General features: G+C 37.8%; 1 protein-coding gene across 2 annotated transcripts in view; it reads right to left on the reverse strand.

The window, feature by feature from the left end:
* Window positions 1-27541, reverse strand: part of WDR33 (WD repeat domain 33) — a 109598-nt gene that overhangs the window by 38517 nt on the left and 43540 nt on the right. The window contains exons 3-8 of one of the 2 annotated variants that reach the window (XM_023225596.2): window positions 26853-26921; window positions 26112-26216; window positions 23102-23197; window positions 22758-22909; window positions 20985-21082; window positions 15034-16580 (exon numbers count right to left, since the gene is read on the reverse strand). In XM_023225596.2, coding sequence (XP_023081364.1) covers window positions 16540-16580; window positions 20985-21082; window positions 22758-22909; window positions 23102-23197; window positions 26112-26216; window positions 26853-26921 — 561 coding nt within the window. In that variant the 3' untranslated portion in view covers window positions 15034-16539. Of the gene's footprint in view, window positions 1-15033; window positions 16581-20984; window positions 21083-22757; window positions 22910-23101; window positions 23198-26111; window positions 26217-26852; window positions 26922-27541 lie in introns of those variants that run through there. The other variant, XM_023225595.1, reaches the window with a different exon arrangement.

Below are 27541 nucleotides of genomic sequence, written 5' to 3' on the forward strand. Positions count from 1 at the left end.
TTTGGTGTCTGTAATCCCAGCTACTCCAGAGGCTGAGGCAGGAGAAACACTTGAACCCCGGATGAACTCGGGAGGTAGAGGTTGCAGTGAGCCTAGATCGTGCCATCACACTCCAGCCTGGGCAACAAGAGCAAAACTCCGTCTCAAAAAGCAAAAATAAGGCCGGGTGCGGTGACTCACGCCTGTAATTCCAGCACTTTGGGAGGCTGAGGTGGGCGGATCACGAGGTCAGGAGATTGAGACCATCTGGCTAACACGGTGAAACCCTGTCTCTACTGAAAACACAAAAAATTCCCCGGGCGTCGTGGCGGGCGCCTGTAGTCCCAGCTACTCCGGAGGCTGAGGCAGGAGAATGGCGTGAACCCGGGAGGCGGAGCGTGCAGTGAGCCAAGATCGCTCCACTGCACTCCAGCCTGGGCCACAGAGTGAGACTCCGTCTCAAAAAGTAAATAAATAAAAATAAAAATAAATAAAAATAAAAATTTCGGCTGGGCACAGTGGCTCAAGCCTGTAATCCCAGGACTTTGGGAGGCCAAGGTGGGTGGATTGCTTGACCTCAGGAGTTTGAGAACAGCCTAGGCAACAAAAAATTAAAACTAAATAAAAATAAAATTAGCTATGCATGGTGGCTCATGCCTGTAGTTCCAGCTACTAAGGAAACTGAGGTGGGAGGATCGCTTCAGTCCAGGAGGTCATGGCTACAGTGAGCCATGATAGCATCACTGCACTCCAGCCTAGGAGACACAGGGAGACCCTGTCCCAAAAAAAAAAAAAAAAAAGAAAGAAAAGAAAGAAAATCACCAGAAGGGCTGAAAACCAGACTGGGCATGATTGAAAACTAAATTAGTATTCTGCGAGACAAACAGAAATCTCCCAATACTTAGAGAAAGGGAAGGAAGCCAAGAAAGAAAAAATAATACTAGACAGACAGCTCCAAACAGTCCAACAGTTACCTCCTAAGAATTCCGTAAGACAAGCAAAGACAATGGAAACAATCATTAAAGAAAGAAAAAGCCTTTAAATGGAAAAAAAATAAGACTGCAGATGACAGTATGCCAAGAAAGATGAAGTTTAAAATATTTATACCTATACTCACAGTTTAAAAAAAAAAAAAAAAAAAAACCCTCAGAGAAAGGAGATCATTCAGAAAACATTCAGAGAGGAAAATCAAGATACACACAAAATAATGAGACTCAGGATTATATCTGACTTATCAGGAAAAGTGATGGAAGATAATCAAGGACGTAAAAATTCAGAGGGCAAAGGATTTCAAACCCGAACTATGAGTCAAGTATGATGGTAATTAAATACCTTTCCAGACTCAATAATTTTGATCTGCCTCCTAAGTGCTGTTTCTGAGAAAAATGTTTGAAGGTTTTCAACTGAACTGGGGAAAAAAAAAAAAAAAAAGAGTGGACTTAAAAGAATGCCTTCAAAAACAAAAACCATTTACTCATATTGAAAAATTAAAAACCTAAAAATTTGCTACGATAAAGGTTTCAGTGACATTAATTTTTAAAACCAGGGAAGGTAATAAGAAATTGCAAGACAAAAGTGAATTAAACTATGGCATTATTTTCAACAGCTGACAGCATGACAGACTTAATACAAAAGGAGCTTACTTGATCTTGACACTGCCCAAGCAGAACTTTTCTTTAACTCCCACAAGATTATCACTCTTTCTGTAAGGCCCCATTATACTGCTCGGTTCTGTTATCAATAGTATCATTCATAGCAGAAATGCTAGAATTTTAAAATATGAAGAAAACAGAGAGTAGCCATAATTCAAGAACAGAATAAAATTGGCTTAAAATCCTTGACAATTCACAAGTAAAGGAAGACAAACAGCAGAAGTGGAAACAAATTAGAGGCACAGATTTCCTTCTGTAACCTAATGGTGAGCCAAGGAACACTGGCTAAAGTTGCTAGACCCCTTAAAAATAAAGGTTTAAGAACATTTAAAGCAATAAAGAAAACCACTGAAACTACAGTTCATTATGACAAAAACAAGGAGGTAGGAGGCATGGTTAGTGGTGTGAATAATACTCAATTCCTCACCTTTCATGACAGAAAGAGACCTTGCGTCAGACAGATATATCAAAATACATATTATGTGAAGTTCTGATAACCACAAGAATGGAAACAATTAGTTTTAAGAAACTACCTCTGGGGAGAGGTAAAGGATTAGTAGATTTTTAAATTTCATATTCCATCCCTCTATGGTGCCGGAGGAAAGACTTTTTACCATGTGTGCTTATTATTAATTTTTTAAAATAAGGTTAAATATTTAGGTGGTGACAATTTCCTAAATGTTAGTCCTGTGTTATTTTCAGTTTGGCTAGATGACAACTTTCTTAAACTTCATCGTTAATGACTTCCTGGACAGTGAAGACAACTCATCTTGGAAGCAAAAATTTAAATGCTCATACCCTTTGCTCCACTGATTTTATTCTTAGGCGTCTACCCTAATGGAAAATTTACATAAGTGACACAAATATAAAGGTAGGAGGAAGCTTAGTGCACAACTGTGTCTTGGCAAAAACTTCTTGCAAATCCCAAAGGCCTATCAGTGAGGAATGGTTAAATAAACTACAGTAGATACATGCAGTCAAAAAGACTGGGGTAGTAATGATACAGAAAAATGACCTTAATATGCAGTGTAGTGAGAAAAGCAAATAACAAAAGAATATATGCAGTATAATCTCCTTTCAAGTAGTGATTTTTAAAAGTATCTTTTTGTGTATGTATAGGAGTTCTAAAAAGATATACACCAAGCTTTAAGAGAACAGTGCTTACCTCTGGATGTGAAACTGGGAAATAAGAGGGGAAAGACCGTTGGCTTTTTACATCTAATTGAACCTTTTATGAATGTTTATTACCTTTGTAAAAGGCAAAAATTCTCAAGAAAAACAACTCTTAATCCCACCCAATTCTTTCCTTACCTTTCCACCCTTCCATTCCCCTGTACTCTTCCACCACAGATCTCAGCCTTGCACCACAGATCTCGGCCTTCCACATGGCATATTGTGTAGGTGTGAATCCACCTTAAAACTGTCTCCAATTCTTACTTCCATGCAATTCATAGAATATACCTTTCACCACGCATGCCTGATGAAAAAACTGCATCTCAGTGTTGCATGTGGTCTTCAGCTTGTTGGTTAGAGAATGGTACTGCTAACAAAGCCAGGTTGCAAGTGAGATCCCCATATACATCAGTTATTGTTATGCAGTCAGTTTGCCTTTGTACTTATCATCTTCCTGATCACAGGACCAGATGTAGAAGGATCAAAGTAAATCCATTTTAACTAGTGGAGACACTTCTTTAAAATGCATACTGAGAGCGGGCTTCAGTGGCATGGTTGCTGTATTCTGAAGAACACATTTGTGTATATGTACGACCCAGAGTTTATTTGTACAACCCAGTCAAGCACACACAAATATCACATAACTGTGCTATCGATCCTTCCCAGAGAGAATTCTGGTTAACCAGATATATGCAGCAGCATTGCCTCTGTGCTCTTTGGGACCAGTGTGATGTTGGAATATGTGGGACCACTAAGTTCCCAGTGTTTGGTCTGTACTTCTCATCGTCAACCAACATACTGAACACAAAATCAAAGAAATATGGCGAAGTGAAGGTTTCTCACCCTTAACTGTACTTAAATAATGGTTTTTTTCCCATGATTCTTTTATAGAAACAGCAACAACGAAAATCAAAGACTGAAGAAAAACAGATTGAGGACTTGCGAAGCAACCAAAGTGCTGATTATATAAATATTTCTAACAATGACGTATTTGATTTTGATCTAACTTAAAATGACTATTAAAAATGTCCAAATAAACAGCTCATACCACAGACATATCACTTTATGGTCTTCATATTTTTTCAAGACATTGTAAACCTAGCAAAAAGTACCAGTGGAAAGAATGGTCTACATCTATAGAGTAACTCGGTATGTCTTACACTCATCCGACATGAATTTACCTAACTAGAACTCAAAAAATAGCACGTTTCTCCAGAAAGATTCAAATATATTACCTATTCAAAAAAAACTCTGCGGCTGGGCATGGTGGCAAGCTCCTGTAGTCCCAGATACTCAGGAGACTGAGGCAGGAGAATCACTTGAGCTCTGGAGTTCAAGGTTGCAGTGAACCATGACCATACCATTGCACACCAGCCTGGGAGACAGAACAAGACCCTGTCTCTAAAACACAAAATAATTAAAAAAAAAAAAAAAAAAAAAAGTGAGCAAGCAAAGGCAATGAAGAGAACTCTGGGGCCAGTGCAAGGGGAATGCAGGGTGTGAAGGATTGCCTTCTGGCACTCCTGTGGTTCTGAGATGATAGCGGAAATAAAATGAGGATTTACATAAATAAACCTTTAAAAAGAAGTCATATTCTATTTAAATATAATGTTATCTATTTAAATGTGGCTTACAATTTTATCAATGACACTTCTAAATCTAAAAATCACTACTGAAAATAAGATAATCATATTCCAATCCTAATTCTTAATCCAATAATCTCCTCCCATAAATACCTTTCCTTAATACCTTTAATATTTCTCCTTTAATACCTTTCCTAATCAACTCCAATCTCCTCTTAAATCAAATCAAGTAAAATATGTTATTTTCTTTACTCCTATCTTGTTTTTCCGCATCTTTCCTTGACATTTATGACTTTAGCAACAAACATTTGCTTCATCCTGCACTGTGGAGAGTATGTCTGTGGTCCTCACAACAGCCCTGTGAGGTAGGTATCATTAACTCTCCGTTACAGACAAGGAGAGGCAACCCGAGAACGGCTTGACTTGCCCAGTGGCAAAGCGGGGATTCAAAGCCAGAACCTGCTGACGCTCAGCTGGGTGATGTTTAAAGTTCCCTAGAGGAAAACAGAGATTGTGCCGAGTAGAAACTACGATTGTACCTAGAATTTTGGAGCAGCTCAAGAGGAGGTTTAACAACATTAATAATTTCTTCTTTGTCACTTAACCATTGTAAACAGTAATTACACTATATTCTCCTATCATTACATTTTAAAGTTAACAATACACAAAAGTTACCCTTCTCTTTTTATAGAAAAAATACTTAATTACAAATAGACTTGCACTCATCATTGACTATGAAAAGACACAGTAAACTGGTACTATTCAGCATCAATCCTGGTAAATAGATGTTATTAAAAAACATAAATGTAAATATACAATTATAGAAGATGATTAAAACCAGTGAATTTTGTGGAGATCACCAAAGTGGGTTTCTGCCCAAACAGATTTAGTTTCAAAATACAAAGCCTTATTATCAAGGCACTTTAACCAAGAGAATACACCACAAATCTATGTCTAAATTACATGAAAATTAATTCTGACATCTACACAATTTAGACACAGGCACAAATGGTATTTATCTACCAATCCTGAAATCTGTGCTAACTCTGGAATATGCTAATGTTTTTTCATATGAAATTATGTACTGTACTTAATAAAATACAAACAATAGTTTAACACACAGTGTTTAAAATCTAAAATGAACAGATATTTATGTGTGAAATAGTCTTTAGGAGAAAAAATCTTATTCTGAAAACATTTTATCCTCAGTTTGGTCCAAATCAACAATATTTTAGGGCTACCGCTGCTCTACTGAAAAAAACAAGGAAAAGCTTTTACAATCTAAAACCTTTATTTAAAGATTTTGAGGTTCCCATGAGCACTCGATGTTAGCATAAAAGCAGCTATGAAGATTTCAATGATGATACATGATGACACTCTATTTCTATGGGAAAATTTTATACGCCAGTGGCAAAATCAGTGGTACTATCCGAAGAGGCTGCTTTTGCCTACAATGTATCCTGCTTGTCTAATGCTGGTTAACATGCCACCAAATTCTCCTCAATTGCTCCATTTCGTACAAATGTACAGCTGGTATCATTTCAGCTTGTTCCAACCTGTGCCTGCTGAGCATCTCACTGCTACTAAATCCTGACCTCCACTCTATCTGGATTTGAATATTTTTGAGAAAGTAAAAAGCAGCAGCCCCTGACCTCTGAGAACTAATCTGATGTTCAAGCTAAGCCTTGGTGTTACTACAAACTGTTATGACATTTATAGCTTAAACATTCCATGCTCCTGTTGGACAATCTCACTGAACATCAATATCAAAAGTAGTCACTCCAAGACCATGGCAAAGTGAGAAAAAACGAGGTCACTGTACAACCCAGAAAATACAAAATTCTCTTTCTTGCCAAATGAGTGACAGCTATTTCTTCATCAATTACAGCTTTATCCTCAATCTAGTTGACCCCCTCTATAAGATCTGTTGATACCCAATCACAGAATTGCCTGTTTTCCGACAGCACCCTATCTAGAGCAAGCCCTCACGTCCTTAGACCTTCCCCCAAAATTATCCAAAGCCCAAATCCTGTAATACACTATAACACCCTGTTACTAGGACACCCCATGGTTCCCTGTGGTCTGTGTTCTTTGCTGCAATGAGTAATATATCCTACTTGCTCTGTTACAGGTATATTCCTAGCGGTCTTTAGCTGAAGGGTATTCACACTTGTGAATACTAACAGTGAAATGAAAATAGACTAAATGTTCTAGGCTTAGAAAATGACTCTACAACTGCAATTCACAAGGAGGGCAGCTTTGGATGATGCTGGTATAAGATTTCTTCAGTTTTGCTTTTAATGTCAACACCATGGTAAAATGTTTTAAATGGCTCAGGTAAAGTAAAAAGTATTAAAAACTGTTAAAGCAGAGGAGAAGCTTTTATAGCCAAGTTGATCAGGAGAATAAGCAGGAGTGAATCAAGGGTCATTTCAATTGGCAGCAGCACATCCAAGTATCTGGGATATGTCAAGGTTTAGAGGTACTTTAAAACAAGGGATGCAGTAAAAATGCTCATCAACAACAAAGCTGAAGCTATAAGGAAAACATGAAAGCGAGTAGTATCTTTTTTCCTAAGACAGGGTCTCATTGTGTCACCCAGGCCTGGGTGCAGTGGTGCATGGCTCATTGCTGTCTCGATCTCCTGGGCTCAAGTGAACCTCCTAACAGGGGCTCTTAGGTAGCTGAAACTTAAAAAAAAGAAAAGTGCTCACCTTGACTACTGGAATTATCTGGACAGTATGTTAGCCATGAGAAGAAAATAAAGCAAGATTTTCATATAATTTCTCTAAGTATTAATCATATCTACAGGTACAAAACCAAAAATGTGGCCGGGGTTTGGTGGCTCACGCCTGTAATCCCAGAACTTTGGGAGGCCAAGATGGGAAAATCTCTTGAGCCCAGGAGTTTGAGACCGGCTTAGGCAACATAGTGACATCTTGTCTCTATTAAAACTAAAATAAAGTTAGAAAGGCATAGTGGCATGTACCTGCAGTCCCAGCTACTCAGAAAGCTCAGGTGGACTGCATAAGCCCAGGCAGTTGAGGCTCCAGTGAGTTGTGATCGTGCCACTGCACTCTAACCTGGGTGACCGAGTAAAACGGTCTCAATAAAAACAAAATAAAATGATGATGAAGAAACACCATAAGGCCAGGCGTGGTGGCTCATGCCTGTAATCCCAGCACTTTGGGAGGCCGAAGCAGGTGGATCACCTGAGGTCAGGGGTTTGAGACCAGCGTGGCCAACATGGTGAAATCCCATCTCTAGTAAAAATACACAAAATTAGCCGGGCATGGTGGCACACGCCTGTAATCCCAGCTATTTGGAAGGCTGAGGCAGGAGAATCGCTTGAGCCAGGGAGGCGGAGAATGCAGTGAGCTGAGATTGTGCCACTGCACTCCAGCCTGGGCAACAGAGCAGGACTCCACCTCTAAAAAAAAAAAAACAAAAACAAAAACAAACAAAAACAAACAAACAAAAAAAACCATAGTGTTGACTACTTTCTCTTTCAAGACAAGCCCTCAGTAACTGTGTCAAACTTTAACCTTTACAATTATCACAGTCCTCAGTGTTTCTCCTCAGCAAGAACTGAAACTCTCCATCATACTGAGTCTTTCAAATACCTTTCATTTCACAGGCTTTTTTTTTTTCTTTTTTCGACGGAGTCTTGCTCTGCAGCCCAGGCTGGAGTACAGTGGCCCAATCTCGGCTCACTGCAAGCTCCGCCTCCCGGGTTCATGCCATTCTCTCACAGGCTGTAATTTCTAATATCTGCTTATATCTGCTTCTTCTTAAGTCAAAAATGTATCAGCCTATTTCTCATTGTAGAACTGGCATTTCAGGGGAGAGAGGGACAGGGTCTCATTCTGTCACCCAGACTTGAGTGCGGTGGTGAAATCTTGGCTCACTGCAGCCTCAGATTTCCCAGATTCAAGAGATCCTCCTACCTCACCCTCCCTGGTAGCAGGGACCACAGGCACACACCACCACACCCAGTTAACTTTTTGTATTTGTTTTGTACAAATGAGGTTTTGCCATGTTGCCAAGGCTGGTCTCAAACTCCTGGGCTCAAGTGATCTGCCTGCCTTGGGCCTCCCAAAGTGCTGGGATTACTGGTATGAGTCACCGCACCCAGCCGAGAACAAACTTGTTTTAAGTCAAAAATATAAGGGAAGGCCGGGCGCAGTAGCTCACGTCTGTAATCCCAGCACTTTGGGAGGCCGAGGCAGATGAATGACTTGAGGTCAGGAGTTCAAGACCAGCCTGGGCAACATGGTGAAACCCCATCTCTACTAAAAATACAAAAATTAGCCAGGCATAGTAGCATGTGCCTATAATCCCAGCTATCTGAGAGGCTGACGCACGAGAATTGTTTGAACCCGAGAGGCGAAAGCTGCAGTGAGCTGAGATTGTATCACTGCACTCCAGCCTGGGCAACAAGAGTGAAACTCTGTCTTTAAAAAAAAAAAAAAAACTTCATATATATATAATATGGGGAAAAAATATCTTTAAAACAGCAAATTTTATTTCTTTCAGAGGTTAAAATGTAAAAATAAGTAAAACAGCTAATTCAAAAACTGAAGGTAATTTACAGTAATTGATTTAATGATTTACCTGCTAGAATTTTTAAAATTAAACAAAATGTCTAGTGAATACTCTTGACAAATTTTTGTTTTAAAACATTTTATTTCCACTCAGAAGACTCTTAGGAACTTACATTTGCATGGCACACTAAAACATAAAAACTGTAAAACTAAAAATGTTCTAAAAAATCAGACTGATGGCAAGGCACAGTGGCTCATGCCTACAATCTCAGTACTTTGGGAGGCAGAGGCAAGTGGATCACCTGAGCCCAGGAGTTCAAGACCATCCTAGGCAACATGGTGAAACCCTGTCTCTACTAAAAATACAAAAGTTAGCCACACATGGTGGCACGCACCTGTAGCCCCAGCTTCTCGGGAGGCTGAGGTGGGAGAATCACTTGAGCCTGGCAGGTGGAGGCTGCGGAAAGCCAAGATCATGCCACTGCACTCCAGCCTGAGTTGACGGAGCAAGACCTTGTCTCAAAATAATAATAATAATAATAATAATAATACTAATAATAATAATAATAATAATAATGATATTTAGAGTGAAGACACTCTTCAAAAAAAAAAAAAAAACAGGTTGGGCAGGAGGATGGCTTAAGGCCAGGCGTTTGAGATTATAGTGAGCTATGATCATGCCAATGTACTCCAACCCAGGCAACAGAGCAAAACCCTGTCTCTGAAAAATAATAATGAATTTTAAAATCAGATTAATACACTTAAAAAAGATATAAATGGAACAATTTGCATAGATTTCAGGAAATGAAATGATCTGATTGAACTATTGCAAAAAAATTTTTTTAATATTACCACCACCAAATTGTTGAGGTATTTAATATCCAGGTTCCACAGAAAGAACATTAAAACTGAGTGCTGTACTATACGACCCCAAGAAAGGAGCAGCATCTTAGTTCAGAAATCACTACACTTAAAATGCTTTTTACTCCAGATGTCACCTCTCTGATCTTAAGAGTCACTGAATCAGGCCCACATCTGCTATGTCACAGGTAAGGATTTGGCTCCTACCCTGCAACAAACTACACTGAAGACTCTGAGGACAGAGTAAGTCCCCAAAGTCAGCGAGTCTGTTTGGTCAAACTGACAAGTTTGATGGGGTGGATGCAGAGGGTAACAAGAAGAGTCCAAACAAAACATTAGATTCCTATATTTGAACCTTGTCTACTGCAACAAAAATATATGTATAGTACCCCAAGACTCCCACCTTACTGCTGACACATTACTCATCCAAGACAACAAAATGAAATAACATTTTACCAGAGCTATCACTTGTTCATCCAACTTCCTTATCACTAAATAGAGTTAGGGATTAATTATGCTTAAGGTTGGTCAGTAGGAAAACTGTTCTTACCCCCAAAAAACCTAAATGCTGTCCTGATGAAACAGTCTGGGCACCAGTGACCACAGCCTGCTGCTGATGAGCTGTGAGGACTACTCACTGTCGACGTAAAACAGTATTCCTGCTTGATATGGTACTTCATCAATCCACAAAACATTTCTGAAGAAATAAGATAACTAGGAAAATGTTGCACATGGTGCTAAAGGGAAGAGCCCATGCTTCTAAATTTTTATCAGCAAAAGAACCAATGATAGCACACCGGCCACAGCATGTCATCATTAATTACCTGATGCATCTAACAACTAAGATAAAATCCTTAAATCCTTTTATAAGACTACTTATTTATTTTTGAGATGAAGTTTTGCTCTTGTTGCCCAGGCTGGAGTGCAATGGCACACTGTCAGTTCACTGCAACCTCCTCTGCCTCCTGGGTTCAAGCAATTCTCTTGCCTCAGCCTCCCAAGAAGCTGGGATTACAGGCACATGCCACCATGCCCAGCTAATTTTTGTATTCTGAGTAGAGATGGGGTTTCACCATGTTGGCCAGGCTGGTCTCAAACGCCTGATCTCAAGTGATCCACCTGCCTTGGCCAAAGTGCTGGGATTACAGGCATGAGCCACCACGCACAGCCCTTTCACAGGACTTCAAAAAAGCCAATTCTAAGTTCATATCTGTTGAATTTTTTACATATAAAAACACTAAAAAATCATGACAGCTTTGTTTAAACAAATAGTCGTATTTATAGACTGCTTATAAATATAAAAGCCTATACTACTATCATAACAAATGGTTGAAATATATTCAAATAAGTTCTGAAATAACCACTTTTATCCTAAAGTAGTCCAGAGATTTGGAACCAGGCTCTGAAATTCACTTTGGAAATGACATATCAATGACGTCAATACCTCACTTTATAGATCAGGACACAAAGTATTATAACTTGCCCCAGTGTCACATGGCTGCTAAGAGCTGAAACTGTGACTAACATTCAGCTTCTAGAGCTTGTGATTCCATATGCAATTATGTGCGATAGTGTCTCTTTATATACTTCCAATGAGTTGGTTTCAATAGCAGGAGACTAGCAGATGAAGCTGATCAGAAAAAGTAATAAAACAGTATTTTTAAAAGAATATGGAGGCATCTAGATTCAGGACTGCATATATTTTTTAAAAAAGAATATAGACGCAAATCAAAGAAAGGTAATTAAGACAACTCTACACAGTGGAAGGTGAGATAAAAACTACAAAAATCACAAAATGTAAAGAACAGTAAAGACAAAGAAAAATAACTCAATGAAAATATCTTTCAAAGCCTAACCTACGTACTAAAAAGCTAAGGTGGGAAAGGGGCATGAAGAAATCTTTGACTCCTAAAATTACTCTGTATCTTATCTAGAGGTAGTTAGGCAAGTATATAAATATGAAAAATCCATTATACCGTACATTTAAGATTTGTGCATTTACTGTATATATACGACTAAGAAGTATAAATATTTCAAAAATTTTTTCAAAGATTAGGTGAATTTTGAGACTCCATTCACTACTTCATACAACAGTGTTAATAACATTATCCAATGTCTCAACAGAGGTTGGCAACATCTCCCTATGGGATACAACCTAGTCACTTAACGCTTTGCAATGCTTGACTTTCAGACTTTAGGTCTGCCCTGAAACATAAAACTAACGTTAATATTATCAAATCTGACCCTCCATCTGAAAAGGAAATGCTTTCTATAACTTCCCTGATAGGCAGGTGGCAAGCTAAATGTGGCAAAATTTCATGAAAGGGAAGCCCAATAGCTCACACAACAGTCCGTTCTCTTTTCTTTTCTTTTATGGGGAAAAACACAGGGTCTCCCTCTGTCGTCCAGGATGGAGTGCAGTGGCACAATCTTGGCTCACTGCAGCCTCGAACTCCTAGACTCGAGCAATCCTCCTGCCTCCGCCTTCTGAGTATCTGGGACTACATGTGCATGCCACCATGTTTTTCATTTTTTTGTAGAAACAGGGTCTCACTTTGTTGCCCAAGCTGGTGTCAAACTCCTGGCTTCAAGCAACCTTCCCACCTCAGCCTCCCAAAGAGCTGGGATTACAGCTATTGTGCCTGGCCACATTCTTTTATCTTTCCACAGGAAAATAATTTCCATAAGGAAATCCAAATATGATGTCCTATATCCTCCTCATCCCCTATATTTTAGGCCTATATAAAATAAATCAAATCCTACTTCCAAAAAATATTAAGTATCTGAAAGTAACTATAATCGCCAGTCTCTTTTAACCAAGCAAAATACTAATCTTCCCTTTACTCTTTCTTCATGATTTCCAGACCACTCTCCCTTCTAGTAAACTCCCCTCAAAAATAAAGCTCCACCACTCTGAACATCTATTAAGTATTCTACTAAGTGGGGAAGAACATGACACCTCAAGAGTTCACACCAATCATCTAAAACACAGGATTGTTTTTATGAATTCTAATTAACCAGTCTAACAAACCCTGGAATTGAGGTTGGTAAGCAAAGTACAGAACTTCCTATTTATCTTTATTTACATTTTACAGTTTAAGTTTCTATTAAGTTTAACATCACAATATCTTCTCAAATCCTGAAATCTAGTGAACTTCTACTTATAGTTTTGAATCTGCTGTAAATCACAAAGCAAGACCATCTACATTAATATAAAATGTTAAATAGGACTGGGGCCAAGTAAAGAATCTTACAGCACACTCTGCATACTTGTCTCACAGGTAACAAACATCCAAGGAAAACTTACTTTGGCAATGATCTTTCACTCATGCAGCTAAAAAGCCACACTCCTCTACCATGATCCACAAATTAGCTCAAAGATTCCCTATATTGGTCTGGCTACAATGTCCTTGACCCCTCCAGCAATCCTATTAAAAAACAGGATTATGTTAGCATGATTTATTCCAGACCACTACTTCTCAATGGAAGCAGTAAGGCTTTCTTTCTCCAAGCCTGCGCATGCATGCATGTATGCATACCTGTGGTGGTGCCTTTTTTAGAAAGTTATGTGTGGCAGTCATCAATGAAGTTCACTTCAGAAGTGTACCATTTATTTATTCAAAAAAGCAGTCATCGGGCCTGATGGGATTAAGAACTACTAATCTAACCTTTGATGACTCATGGCATCACAAACTACTTTTGTTTAGTAACATTATGTCTGTTGGAGATAAAATATTGAGCTTCCTGACAAGGAGTTCCTAGAACCCAACCTTTTACTCCTTGTTTCTGTATTCATGCTGACTTCCTTCAATATTTTCTAACGTTTCAATATGGTAGAATACTTATAATTTCCATTTGTAACAAAACAAACATGGACACTGAGAAGACTGTCGCAGTCTTCAACAGGCACAGGGAGATGGCCAGACTAAGGAGGCTATCCTCAATATTAACTCTGTTCTCTCAAATAGAGCTCTACTAAACATCAAAATACATTCAAAGGCAAAAAACAGAGGCCTTGGCAGAGTGGCTGTGAAGCTTTTAATGTGCATTTGGAGAAATTAGGGTTATTTTATGAAACAACCTGTAAAAAAGAATTAACTGACACAGAAACTACCATTTCTTCCTTTAAACAGAAATCCTCACTGTGGTCTCTTTACAACTTAAGAGATCATAGCACTATAGGTGCTTCTCAGAAATTGCTGAGATACAGTTTTCTGGTACATCATAAAAAGTGGCCAGGCGCAGCGGCTCACACCCGTAATCCCAATACTTGGGGAGGCTGAGACGAGCGGATCACTGGAGGTCAGGAGTTCGAGATCAGCCTGGCCAACATGGTGAAACCCTATCTCCACTAAAAATACAAAAATTAGCTGGGTGCAGTGGTGCATGCCTGTAGTCCCAGCTACTCAGGAGGCTGAGACACGAGAATTGCTTGAACCCAGGAGGCAGAAATTGCAATGAGCTGAGATCATACCACTGCACTCCAGCCTGGGCAACATTGCGAGCAAGACTCCAACTCAAAAAAACAAAAGTAATTAAAGGGGGGAAAAATTACTAAGAAAAAAAAAACAAAAAACCAAACCCAGTATTTGTTCTGATACTTCCCTCATTGACAAAACTTACTATATTATACCACATTTTAATCATATACTTTGTTAAAGAATCTACTTACCAAAAATGAAAAAGCCAAGACATATTACACATTCATCTAATTGTATGAGCCTTCCCAAAGCTCAGAATTTTAACTTTCAAAACTATCAAAGACCTGATAAGCTGAGATTTATAAAAAGAACAGGGTAACTAATTCATCAGAACAAAACTTTAAACCTCACTCAAAATGAACTGAAGCATACCACTATAGAATAGACGACTACAGAATAAAATTTATATATTTAATAAATGTAAAGACATAAAGGCTCTTTCTGAAAACTGACTGCCTAAATTATTAATCATAGGGATTTGTCACTGTTAAAAAAATCTGAATCTCTTGCCAGACATAGTGGCTTATGCCTGTAATCCCAGCACTTTGGGAGGCTGAGGCCAGCGGATCACCTGAGATCAAGAGACCAGCCTGTCCAACATGATGAAAAAGCCCATCTCTACCAAAAAATGAAAAAATTAGCCAGGTGTGGTGGTGCATGCCTGTAGTCCCAGCTACCGGGGAAGCTGAGTTGGGAGAATTACTTGAACCTGGAAGGCGGAGGTTGCAGTGAGCCAACACTGCGCCACTGCACTCCAGCCTGGGTGAAAGACCAAGACCCTGTCTCCAAAAAAAAAAATCGAATCTTCATATACAAATGAGTGCCTGGGAGTGGCTCTTGACTCTTAATTAAGACACTAAATATGATAGCAGCAGGATGCAACTCTGCACCCCAAGCAAGGTACAAATATATATTCAGTAAGTTTTGGGCATATTATGTACAATATTTTAAATAAGCATAGCGATTAAAAGAACAAAGCCCATCATAAAAATTTTAAACAGTTCCTATAAAAATATGAATGCATCATGTAAAATGAATATTTCAGGACCCTACTACACAAGCTTTTTTAAATAATGTGCTTTAGATGTTAAATATGAAGTCTTTATCTCTCAATTATTTACATAATAAGACAACCTACCATGGTCTTGTCTTTCTAGGATAGCAAAGAGCCTTAAAGAAACCCTTCCTCAAAGTAAGAAACTGGATACAGAATACAGGCAGCTGTGTGTAAAATGGGTCCAGGTGGTTGTTTGGATGGTTAAATGAGATATGCTTGAAGTGCTTTTAACACTAAAAGCATGCTAAGTCAACGTAAGGAATTATTCTGCTATGGGCTACTTTAAAGGGTTTTTTGTCTTGGGGGAAAACAGAATTCTGGGGAGTGTTCTGTAAAACCTTGTAGAAATAAATTAGGTTATCATAAACTAAATGGTTTACCAATTTTACTTTAGTAATAAAGTTATTTCTCAAAAAAAAAAGCACCCATTTTTTGGAACACTCAAACTTTGTAAATGTGTCTTCACACAGTTCAAAAACACACTGCCAAACAAAAAGATCTTTGTGTAGACAGGGGGTCATCTCATTTAGTATAAACCACAAATGCAATCATGAAGGGGCACACAGAGACTTATCAAAAGTATTAGTAAAAATATTATTTTTCTTAATCTGTGTGGTGAGTACGTGTTAATTTCCATTCCATTAGTATTATATTTGAAAACTAAAAATTCCTGCATTAAGTCTCAATGTAACTGCTTATGTCCATGTTCTATTTAATACACCTTATAACCCATGTGTAGTGTGAATCAATAGCTGTGGTTTAATATTTTTGTTAAATATATCATACATTCACTATAACCTCTACAGTTTTAAAGAATGTTAAAATGAACTTGAGTACCTAGTTTCCTCTACCCACACCCTTCTTCCCTGTACAAATCTTTACTTCACAATTCTGTCAATTACAGCTTAGGAAGGTACTGTTGCTGACATTACTTTTGAAATAAAAGAGGCAGTTTAACATAGTAGTTAAGAGCATGAATACTGGAGCCAAACATAAACTATATGACCTTTGACGGGTTTATTTAACTTTTTGGTGCCTTGGTTTACTCATTTGTAAAATGGGAAACAATCAGTACTGCTCTCATAGGGCTACTGGGAAGATCAAATAAAGTACTTACAATATGCCTGATACACAGTAAGTATAATGTGTCAGCTGTTATTATTGTTAAAATCCAGAGGGTAAAACAAAATTAAAGCATGCTGAAACTTGTTAACCGATTCTCTTTACGAGGATAGTGGGGAGAAGTGAGGCTGTGGGAGAAAATTAAAAATAAAAGAATATAATGCCTCTCAGTAAAATGTATTTCCATACTCTTACCGATTTCGTATTTTCAATCTGCCAGAGGTTAAGTGATCTGCTTCCGTATGTCCATAAAACTACACTTCTAGTACTCACACGGCTCTCCTCCCATATTATCAAATGTCTTTAGCAATTGTGAAAATATCTCACCCTCCCTATTAAACATGAGGATAGGGGTTATACCTTATAAAACAGTCTCCTAGGTAACTTGCATATAGGATACTCATTGTTTTTATTAAATAGATTATAATGGTACTATTTCAGTCAGAGTCAAATGTGTAAACATAACCTATAGGCTCATTTAGTCTCACATATTTCTGGTGTGTGCAATGTTACTTTACTATAAGCTTGGGAAGCTGGGGGAAATTTTTTTTTTTTAGATTTTAATAACAACTTTAAAATGTTATTTTAATCCCAGTCTATAAATTGCCATAATACTAGAAAAAAAGGAGAAATTGAACTATGGTGATTTAGACATCCTTTGGAATGGTGGACATATACATTGTGCTTCTCAATGCAGCAGTATATTCTATTTCATAAATGTCTGTTTTTTCAACTTACGTACCAACCAAGGACTTTTGTATAACAAATCCGCCGTCAACAGATTTATGCTTATTTTACACCTTAGAAAATACTGATTACTTTTCTCTTCTGTAACTTCATCCTTTTCTAAGCATAAAAATAATCTCAGAAATACTATTATAAAAAGCAACTACAGGCCAGGTACGGTGGCTCACGCCTGTAATACCAGCACTTTGGGAGGCTGAGGAGCACGAAACATGTGAGGTCAGGAGCTCAAGACTAGCCTGGCCAACATGATGAAACCCTGTCTCTACTAAAAATACAAAACTTAGCTGGGCATGGTGACACGTGCCTATAATCCCAGCTACTCAGGAGGCTGAGGCAGGAGAATCACTTGAACCCAAGAGGCAGAAGTTGCAGTGAGCCAAGATCACACCACTGTACTCCAGCCTGGGCAACAGAGTGAGACTTGGTCTCAAACATATTTTTAAAATAGTAAGAAAATAAAAATAAAAAGCAACTATAAATTCTGCATTCAAAAGTACAAGTCCAGTGTGGTGGCTCACACTATAATCCTAGCACTTTGGGAGGCCGAGGCAGGAGGATCCCTTGAGCCCAGGAGTTTGAGACCAGCTTGGACAACACAGGGAGAGCCTGTCTCTATTTTTAAAAAAATTAAAAATTAAAAAGTATAGTATCATGACTTCTGTTATGCACAGGCACACTGTATGCTTAAAGCTGAAAAACTCAGTCAAGAAGACCCTACAGCTGTCTTTCAATACTTAATGGCTTGCCATGTGAATTAAGTGCAGACTTAATTTTTGGTATTCCCGTAGGCAAGACAAGTTGTAAGGAAGCAGATTTCTGATATAAGGAAAGAACTCCCTGAAAATTAGACCTAAAATTTAAAAAGGAATTCATGTGAAGTAAGGAATACTACATTACTGAGAATGTTTGCCAGTAGACTAGCTTTTAGGAATGTTGTAGAAAAGTATTTGATGGAGTTTGACTATATGATCACAAACTCCCCTTAAATAGACTTATTCTTGGATTTTCTGAATACTTAAGTCCAAAAGTAATGGCTTGATACACAACACTAATGCAAAGGAGTATGCTTATCTACCTGATGCCATAGAGTCTATGTGCATTATATGAACATCATCCTTAACAAAAGGGCAACTGGTATTTCAGAGGTTAGAATATCCTGTCCCTATTTGTTTGACTTTGTGATCCAATTTTCTCTGAGTAGAGCTAAATAAGTTCACTTCACATTTTATTTAAAGAACTTCTCATCATCCCTTGAAACAACTGCCAATCCACCATCCCTTTGACCCCACAACTCACTAACAGGAGAATGGGAAGCTCTTAGATGCATAAAATTTGGAAAAGTGAGAAATGACAGAAAACGGACAACTGGAATCTAATAACTCTTCTCCTACACCAGACTTGCTATCAGAATTACTGGTTGGGTGGTATAATCAATTCAATATATTCATATCTGCCTCATATACTGAAGTATCTTGGGGTACTAAAAATATTGTTACTGTAAAGCAAGTAGAATATTTTTTAAAAAGAATCAAAAGGTATTAAAAAGCTAGAATGTAAACCCTAAAAGTACATGAAGGCTCATTATACCTTTGTGCATGTTTGAAATTTCCATAGTAAAAACCTAAAATAAAGAGCCCTCAAACAAAAATCTCAACCCTCATTTACGATTCAGCATCTACTAAATTTACCTGGACTTATCTGAAAATATTTAACTCCTCGTTAATATCCCTTGCACACTCTAAATTTCAGAGGAAAGTTCTTAATGAAACACTTTCAACACCAAAATTGAATAATGCTTCACTGGATTATGGGACTGAAAAACGTCATCACATAGATTTCCTTCTTTTTAAAATCCAAGCTGCAAAGTGGTTTTAGATCAGACTTCAGTTAGTATAGTCCACCGTAAAATTAGTTGTTTTAATACTGTAGAATTACTTTTTTTTTTTTTTTGAGATGGAGTCTCTCTCGGTTGCCCAGGCTAGAGTGCAGTGGCATAAGCTCCGCTCACTGCAAGCTCCACCTCCTGGGTTCATGCCATTCTCCTGCCTCAGCCTCCCGATTAGCTGGGATACAGGCACCCCCTATGACACCCAGCTAATTTTTTGTATTTTTAGTAGAGATGGGGTTTCACAGTGTTAGCCAGGATGGTCTCGATCTCCTGACCTCATGATCCGCCTGCCTCGGCCTCCCAAAGTGCTGGGATTACAGGCGTGAGACACCACGCCTGGCTACCCTAGAGTTACTTTTAATAAATAAAATCATTTCATTTTCTCTAAGTTTCCAGGATTTTAAAAACTTAGAAAATGTTTAAATTGTTTCTGCTTAACAGCTAAGACTAATAGTGAGGAAAGATTCAACATGAGTGTGGCATTAGGCTGGGAGTCAAATGATAAGATTCTAGTCCTGGCTCTGAACCTATTTTGCTTTTAACATGTCACTTACACCCTTGGGATCATGGAGTTCATCCATAAAATAACTCAGACATGATCATCTCAAAGTCTCTGTCTCATTCTGAAGTTATACAATATTATGACCTTTCTAGTGAGTAAACTCCCTCAATGTGACAGGTTCCCTATCCTTATGAAAGCTACATCATACAGTACTGTGGATAAACCCTAACAAAATGTGCAAAGTCAGGAGTGTTTAAGCAAATGTGATGGAAGATACTGGCTTGAAATATGGGCTGAAATACAGGTTAAAGTATCTCAAGAGTCCATCCTGTCTACAAAGCATCAATATTATATGCTACAGCTAAAGCTCTGAAAACCTGTGAGAAACTTAACGATTCAACCAAGGCAACTATCTCTGCTGACTCTTGAACATAAGAGAAAAGCTCTGAATAATAATTTGACACCCAACACCTGTAGCACCCATCCTCCCACCGTGTATTTATGTGTCAGAGAAAGATAGTATTTTTGTGGCATCCTGGAATCAAGGGTATGGAGTAGAAGGTACTGTTTATTAAACAGTACGTTCAACAGGTTCATACTAAGCACTTGAGAAAACTACCTTCCTACTTAATAAACTAACAGGATCCAGTTAGAAGTGTCTTTGTTGTGATGTTTGTATTGCATATATCCAACAAATTCCTTAACTCTACCACCACTGAATTCACATAACTCACATAGATGTACTGTTAATATTTCAACAGTCTCACTTTATAGAGTCCAATATTCTAATGCAAAATCTAAAATAATCGAAGTGAGAATATGGACTTCAGTTATAGAATGAAGTAATTCATAGAGGTTTATTAATTACAAAATCAACAAAAGTAAACAAGCAATGCCACCCGAACTTAGTAACACGCAGGCCACGTAGTACAAATGTGGTGTACTGAAAAACCAACCGCTTTCAGAAATAGTAACGCTAAGAAGTGTCGCTTGGATCCCTCTATCTTGTCGGTTAATTCATGTTGTAAAAGGACTGGCAGGGGAATGACAGCTATCTAAATCAAACCACAGTGTCAATATGCTGGGAACAAGTACCCTTGCTACAAGAAAGGAAAAGGAATACGGCCCTAAAAGATGCACACAGATAAGCAAGTAAGGGGGGAGCGTTCTTGTATTTAATTTATAGCTGAAAAATTCAAAGATAACACTGGTAGTAAAAACCTACAAAATGACTGTGAATCAGAGAAAGTGTTGGTTTTTTTGAAGAGCCTGAGACGGTGTGTATATGTAAGAAAATTGAATGGAGATGTAAGCCAGTATTGTGGTTTTGTGATGATTTAGCCACAAATGTCTTCCCTATTTAAATATTCCAATCAGTACTGTTAGTACACGTACCTCGGAGAATTCTTTCCTCATGGCAACGAAGAAAGTCCCAGATTCTAACAGTGCCGTCATCAGAGCATGTAGCAAATTTATTATCCGTGGGTGAGAAACTGTTACATGAAGACACACAGCAGGGGAAAGAAGTCAGCATTTAACAGATAATCTGTGTTTCTCAGACAGGGAAAAATAAAACACTGTGCTGCATTATAAACAGGAAAGGGAAGAATCCAGTGAAGAAGCCCTTAAAGCGAATGTCGTCAGCTAACATAGGCATCTCATCAAAAGAAGTCTTCAACAGAGCAGTTGTTTGAGTTTTCAATCATCAGTATTTGAGAACTTCAAGTATGTATTATTAGTGCTAATGCTATCCATGTTCCTTCTCTATTTTCTATCATACCAGGAAATCATATGAAGCTGCCTTAAGTGGTGAAACTAAATGGATTCTATTTTTGCAGTATTCCCATAGTCTTTTAAATTGCACACGAATACTGCTCCCAAAATTACCATCAGCTTCTGCCTCAGACACTTCATGAAATGATAAGCTGAAACAATGTGGGCTGTCTATTAAAAGAATGATTGCTAAACATCCCTACATACGATGTTTCTCATCCATTCCAAAGGTCTGTAGAAAATTTTCACATCTTCCTGGCAAGCTATTCCATGAATGTTGCACCTTTTGAGTAAAACTTTAAAATAAGGACATTCGGACTTGTGTTTCAAGCCAAAGAATCTGCTGCAAGAAGGATTCAGTTTTTCCCAGTAGTGAAAGATCATTCAAGTTTCTCAAATAACTCTAAAAACTCCCTTGAACTTTGAAATCCTATGGCTAAGAAAGGACTAGCTGTGTAAACTCAATGTATAGGCAAGACACTAAGGCAAAATCTACAAAGCAGAAGCATGTTCATCCAACCATTTGTTAAGATTCTGAAAGGATAAGCAAATGACTACAGTGGATGATGTTTCTATAAAGATGTCAACCTCCCCCACACATGGGTGGCACAACCTTAAAGAATGCTGCTTAGCTTTATTCTGAGGCTGCAGCAATTCTTCAGGCTTGTATTTGGAACTTTTTCCCCCAGTTTTACTATACATACCTCACTCATGTGTAAAAATATACAACTCACTGAAAATATTTTAAACTCCACTTATTGTATACATTTGCGTAAGTGATGTTATCAACAGTGAATCAGAAGAAAAGTCCTAGAGTCTTCTTGACAATGATCTGCTTACAGCTGCAAAGCTTGAAGAACCCATTCATTACTCCATTAATGTTTGCCACATCCAGTTATCTGTGAGGGTTTTAGTCCTATACTTTCCTTTGGAAGTCGTGGCATAACCAAGCCAACCAGGTCTTCACTTAAGCCTTTTTCCACTTTGTGTGAATTCTGAAGTTGTTTTCTGCAGGCTTTAGATTTTATTCAGTTGCATAATTAAAGACTGAATTCTTTATTTGGAATGAAATATTCTTGTCTTACACAGTAGATAATAAAAAGGAATAACGTATACACATTATTAATCATAAATGAAAAGAGAAAACCAGTGCAAAATGCGGCAGACAGTACATCTCTAACATATTGCAAAGGCTGATACCGGGACAACACTACTTCAGAAAGGTGCCAGCAAAATGGTGAATGTGTGAAAACAAAGAAAAATATTGTGTTTATAGGGTGCAGAAAATTTCCCAGAATCTGACAGAGCCCATGCATCTCTGCACCCAGAATACACTTAGAGAATAATTTAACCATGACAATAGGGACTACAGAAAATGGTATATTGTGTATAAACCTGGCCTCTCTAATCGCCTCCTTATGTGCCTGGAACATCTTGACGTTGTTCATGTTCGACTGCCAATATTTCACATATCCTCCGTGGTCTGCTGTCAACATCCACATGTCATTATGTGACCACGTCATGGCCCTCACTGGGCTGTCGTGAGCCTGTGAAAACAGAAAACATTAATTAGTAAGGTGCTGCTTCAAAGAATATATGACTAAAGGCTTACAAGAGCATATACTGACTCGAGGCAATAATTTGTCCAATTCTAAGTTTAACAATGCCAATGAAGTGACTATATCTCAAGTTCTTTACAGTACCATAGGATGATACCACCATCTGGTGATTACTATTACCTGTAATATTGTTTCAAAATTGAAAGTGAGTCCATTCCACAAGGTAAACTCCCCACTAGAAGCTCCAGTGACCAAGCGTCTTCCTTCTGGAGTCCACTAAGGGAGAAAAAAAGACAGGTTATACAAGGGCACACATCCTCCAACTTTACTAATTTTGAAAAACATTTTAAAGGTATTTATAAAACACGAATAACTGACATTAAATAAATGAAACTGACTTTTGCTTAAATGTAACTCAGCTTTATCAGAAGTACTTTGTCAGAAAACAACTTAACACAGAGCAAGGAAAGCTCTAGTCCCTTGGCTTATTAGCTGAATTAAAGATACTAAGTACATTATGAGTATACGCACCTACTCACTAAATTACACGCACCTATGCATGCTAAAGACCATTTCAAAACAGAACATGCAAAGTCCTCATTTCCCTAGGCTATATGATAGACTAACATAAATAAGGTCACCAGAACAACTCAAAGACTAGATAAAGGATTTGGTGCTTACAAGTACGAGAGGACAAATTCAGAAAGAAAAGTTACCAGTGTTTAATTAAAATAATAAGACAGGCCGGGCGCAGTGGCTCAAGCCTGTAATCTCAGCACTTTGGGAGGCCGAGACAGCCGGATCACGAGGTCAGGAGATCGAGACCAGCCTGGCTAACCCGGTGAAACCCAGTCTCTACTAAAAAATCCAAAGAACTAGCCGGGCGAGGTAGCGGGCGCCTGTAGTCTCAGCTACTCGGGAGGCTGAGGCAGGAGAATGGCGTAAACCCGGGAGGCGGAGCTTGCAGTGAGCTGAGATCCGGCCACTGCACTCCAGCCTGGGCGACAGAGCCAGACTCAGTCTCCAAATAAATAAGTAAATAAATAATAAAAAAAAAAAACAAGATAATAATAAGTGCCAATTTAAGGACACTGAGGCTATCAAACTCTTCCTGAAGCTAAATATATTTTTTTAAAAAAACTGTAAGCTCTCCCCCATTCAAAGTACCAAGCAGTGTTAACTCCTAGGCTGATCTACTCTCAAAAAAACCCATAATAGTGCCATGACTAATTAACACTACACCAACATTTTTAATTTTTTATTGATACACAATAGATGTACATATTTTCAGGGAATGACAATGCCAATAATTTTTTGTACTTTTAAGTGCACCTTTTCTCCTTTTAAATTAAAGCCCTTTATTACTTTTTGCCCTTAAAGCCCTTTAAATATTTTTACATCAGTATTTTAATGTCACAATTTGCATACTAAAGGAAATCTGTAGCATGTGATGGCTAATTTGAAACATTCAAATTTTTTGTTTTTACTTTTTATTTTCAAGTTTCTATGATGGATCACATAGTCATTTTCCTTCAATGATGTAAATATACAAAATGTCAATATAACAATCCTATTTTCCAAAAACTCTCACAAAGTTGAAAAATACAAATACATATGTGCTTATAGAAACAGTAAGACAGGATATATAAATGAAGGTTATTTCTTAAATTACACAAATATATGTGACAATTTGGCTTTTTATTGCTTACCTGTAAGTCACAGTTTTCATGACCAGATTAAAAGCCTCGTCCCTTTCTAGTTTCCGTTATCTGGTATCGATCCTAACCCAGTCAATACGACAGACAACCAAACTGTAGACACACAGCCCACAGTCTTTATACCTTAACATCTTTTGATTTTGATTGCACCTCTACTATGTGCAAATTCTTCCTAAAACCTTATAGTGTAATCCCCAAATGAGAACATTTACCCACCTTATAAGATATGGCGTGCTCAGATTTTATTCTTTTCAAAAAGGTTTTCCATGTTATGCTAAGAGGATATTAAAATTAGCTGCACATCATATCCCTTTGACCAAATTCCCTGATTAAAAAAAAAAATTATACTATACACTGGTTGCTTCTACTCACATAACAATGTTTCTTTTTTTTTTGAAACAGAGTTTCACTCTTGTCACCCAGGCTGGAGTGCAGTGGCGCAATTTAGGCTCACTGCAACCTCCACCTCCCGGTGATTCCCCTGTCTCAGCCTCCTCTCTCAGCTGGGAATACAGGCGCATGCCACCACGCCCGGCTAATTTTTGTATTTTTAGTAAAGACAGCGTTTCATCATATTGGTCAGGCTGGTCTCAAACTCCCGACCTCAGGTGATCCACCTACCTCAGCCTCTCAAAGTGCTGGGATTACAGGCATGAGGGATGTGTCTACTGCCTAAGGCCTCTTAGGCAAATACTAGGCGTAAGACTAAATGCAGCTATTTCTATGGAGTTCAGACTGACATCTCTCTCCCAGGACCTTTTGGTTCTCCCTGTTGTCTATCATACTCCTCTGATATCAGAAGATCTGCTTATTTTCCTCATCTGCCACAATCATCTTTTCTTGGTCTCACTTTTTTTCAACTGTTATTTGCTCAACTTAAGATTGTTAACCATTCTACACCTCTGGATACTGTTAACCAACAAGTGCATTAGCTAGGAAATGAAGTAATCGAAACATAAAGAAGAAAATGATTACATTATCATCTATGAAAATCAGGGTTACAACTAAAAATTATATTTTTAAAATTTCAGTTTAAATGTATTAAGTGCCTAGTAGGTACCTTCATAGAGCTAAAAATTATGGTACACCATAGTTCTTTGGCTCTCAGATGTTTTCCTGCCTAGTAACTCCTAAGTATTCTTCATTTACCTTGGGATGCTGCTGTTCTAAATAATAACAAAAGCATTCCTATTCAAAGGCAACTCTGAGACCTGCTACAACATGTATCCATCTATTGAGAGAATTCTACAGAAACTGCCACATGAAGAAAAACAATCCAAAAGTGGTATCTCACTCAATGGTGATAAAGTAGATAAACAACTGGATATTCCAAAATAAAATTACTAGCAATAAACCAATTATAAGCCCAGATATACTTTTAAAATAATGTTTAATTTTCTTTGCCCTGTCAAATACATTTGCTATATAACTCTGGATTAATTTTCCCCCAAAATATCCAACAGATTACTTACCCTAACAACAAATACCGGACACTTTACTTTATTTGTTGATGTCCGAACAAATTTTGTTGTTACTGCATTCATAGGATTATTCAACATTCCTATAGGTGGGACCAGCTACAAAAAAAGAAAATTAGGTTCTTAGAGCTCCTGATTACATACAAGGCAGAAACCAGAAACACGGCAAGGTAATTATTTCAACATTTAAAGACAAATTTGGGACCATATAAAACTTTCCCATAAAAACTATTATAAAGAATTATTACAATTAGCTTACTAATTAAGTGAAGAAAAGTGAGATACAGGAAAGTTAAATATCCATTATTACTAAACAAACAAGAAAATCAAGTACCAGTACTAACCCAGTACAAGTTGGTACAAGTACTAACCCAGTTAGTACTTAAAGTCAACACAATTAAACATGTTCACATAAAGCTTATTAAGTTCAAGTTTTAAGAAATTTAGAATTAATTTTCCAATTACAAGACTTTAGATTACTCAGCTTCTTTTTGGACATTGCTTTAAGCCCCAAATCAAAAATTCACCCATCATTAGATTAAAAGGAAAATCTAAACTGAGACAAAAACATAATGCACGGTTTACACAGATGTGTTATATTATCCCTTTGGGAATATTTTAATTATAAAAACGTAAAAAGAAAAGACCATTTTGGACTTGAAGTCACATAGTTAAAGCTAAAATATTCAAGCAAGGAAGTGTCTATTAAGCTAGTATGACACATCATATACTTACATCATTGTAATAACCTGCATCAGGCTGAATTGCCCGCATATCTCTCTGATCTCTTTGCCATATTCTGTTCTGTTAAATAAATAAATAGATCAATTAATGACTATATAGTCTAATTATACTCAATTTGAAATTAACAAAACATAAGCCATATTAAAAATGGATAAACAGAATTTAAAAATATTATTTTCTAATTATACTCAATCTGAAATTAACAAAACATAAGGTATATTAAAAATGGATAAACAGAATTAAAAAATACTCTTTTCTAAAATAGTGGGTGCCTTAGAGAACTTTCCCTTCTGATCCTACTAACACTGCTTAGAACTTCCCTCCTCGTGGTGCTTCACGCCTGTAATCCTAGCACTTTGGGAGGCTGAGGCAGGCAGATCACTTGAGGTTAGGAGTTCAAGACCAGCCTGGCCAACATGGTGAAATCCTGTCTCTACTAAAAATACAAGCCAGAAACTACTTGAACCAGGGAGGCCGAGGCTGCAGTGGGCTGAGACGGTGCCACTGCACTCCAGCCTGGGCAACAGAGCGAGATTCCATCTCAAAAAAAAAAACAAAAAAAACTTCCCTCCTCACTTTATCATATTGGCCCCTACCCACTCATCCAAGATACTGTCAGCTCCAACACAGTCTCCCTGATGCTACCTTAAGAAAAGGAAACAGCAGAGAGGGTAAACAGA

Source organism: Piliocolobus tephrosceles, chromosome 11, assembly GCF_002776525.5.
Source record: "Piliocolobus tephrosceles isolate RC106 chromosome 11, ASM277652v3, whole genome shotgun sequence".
NCBI lineage: Eukaryota > Metazoa > Chordata > Mammalia > Primates > Cercopithecidae > Piliocolobus > Piliocolobus tephrosceles.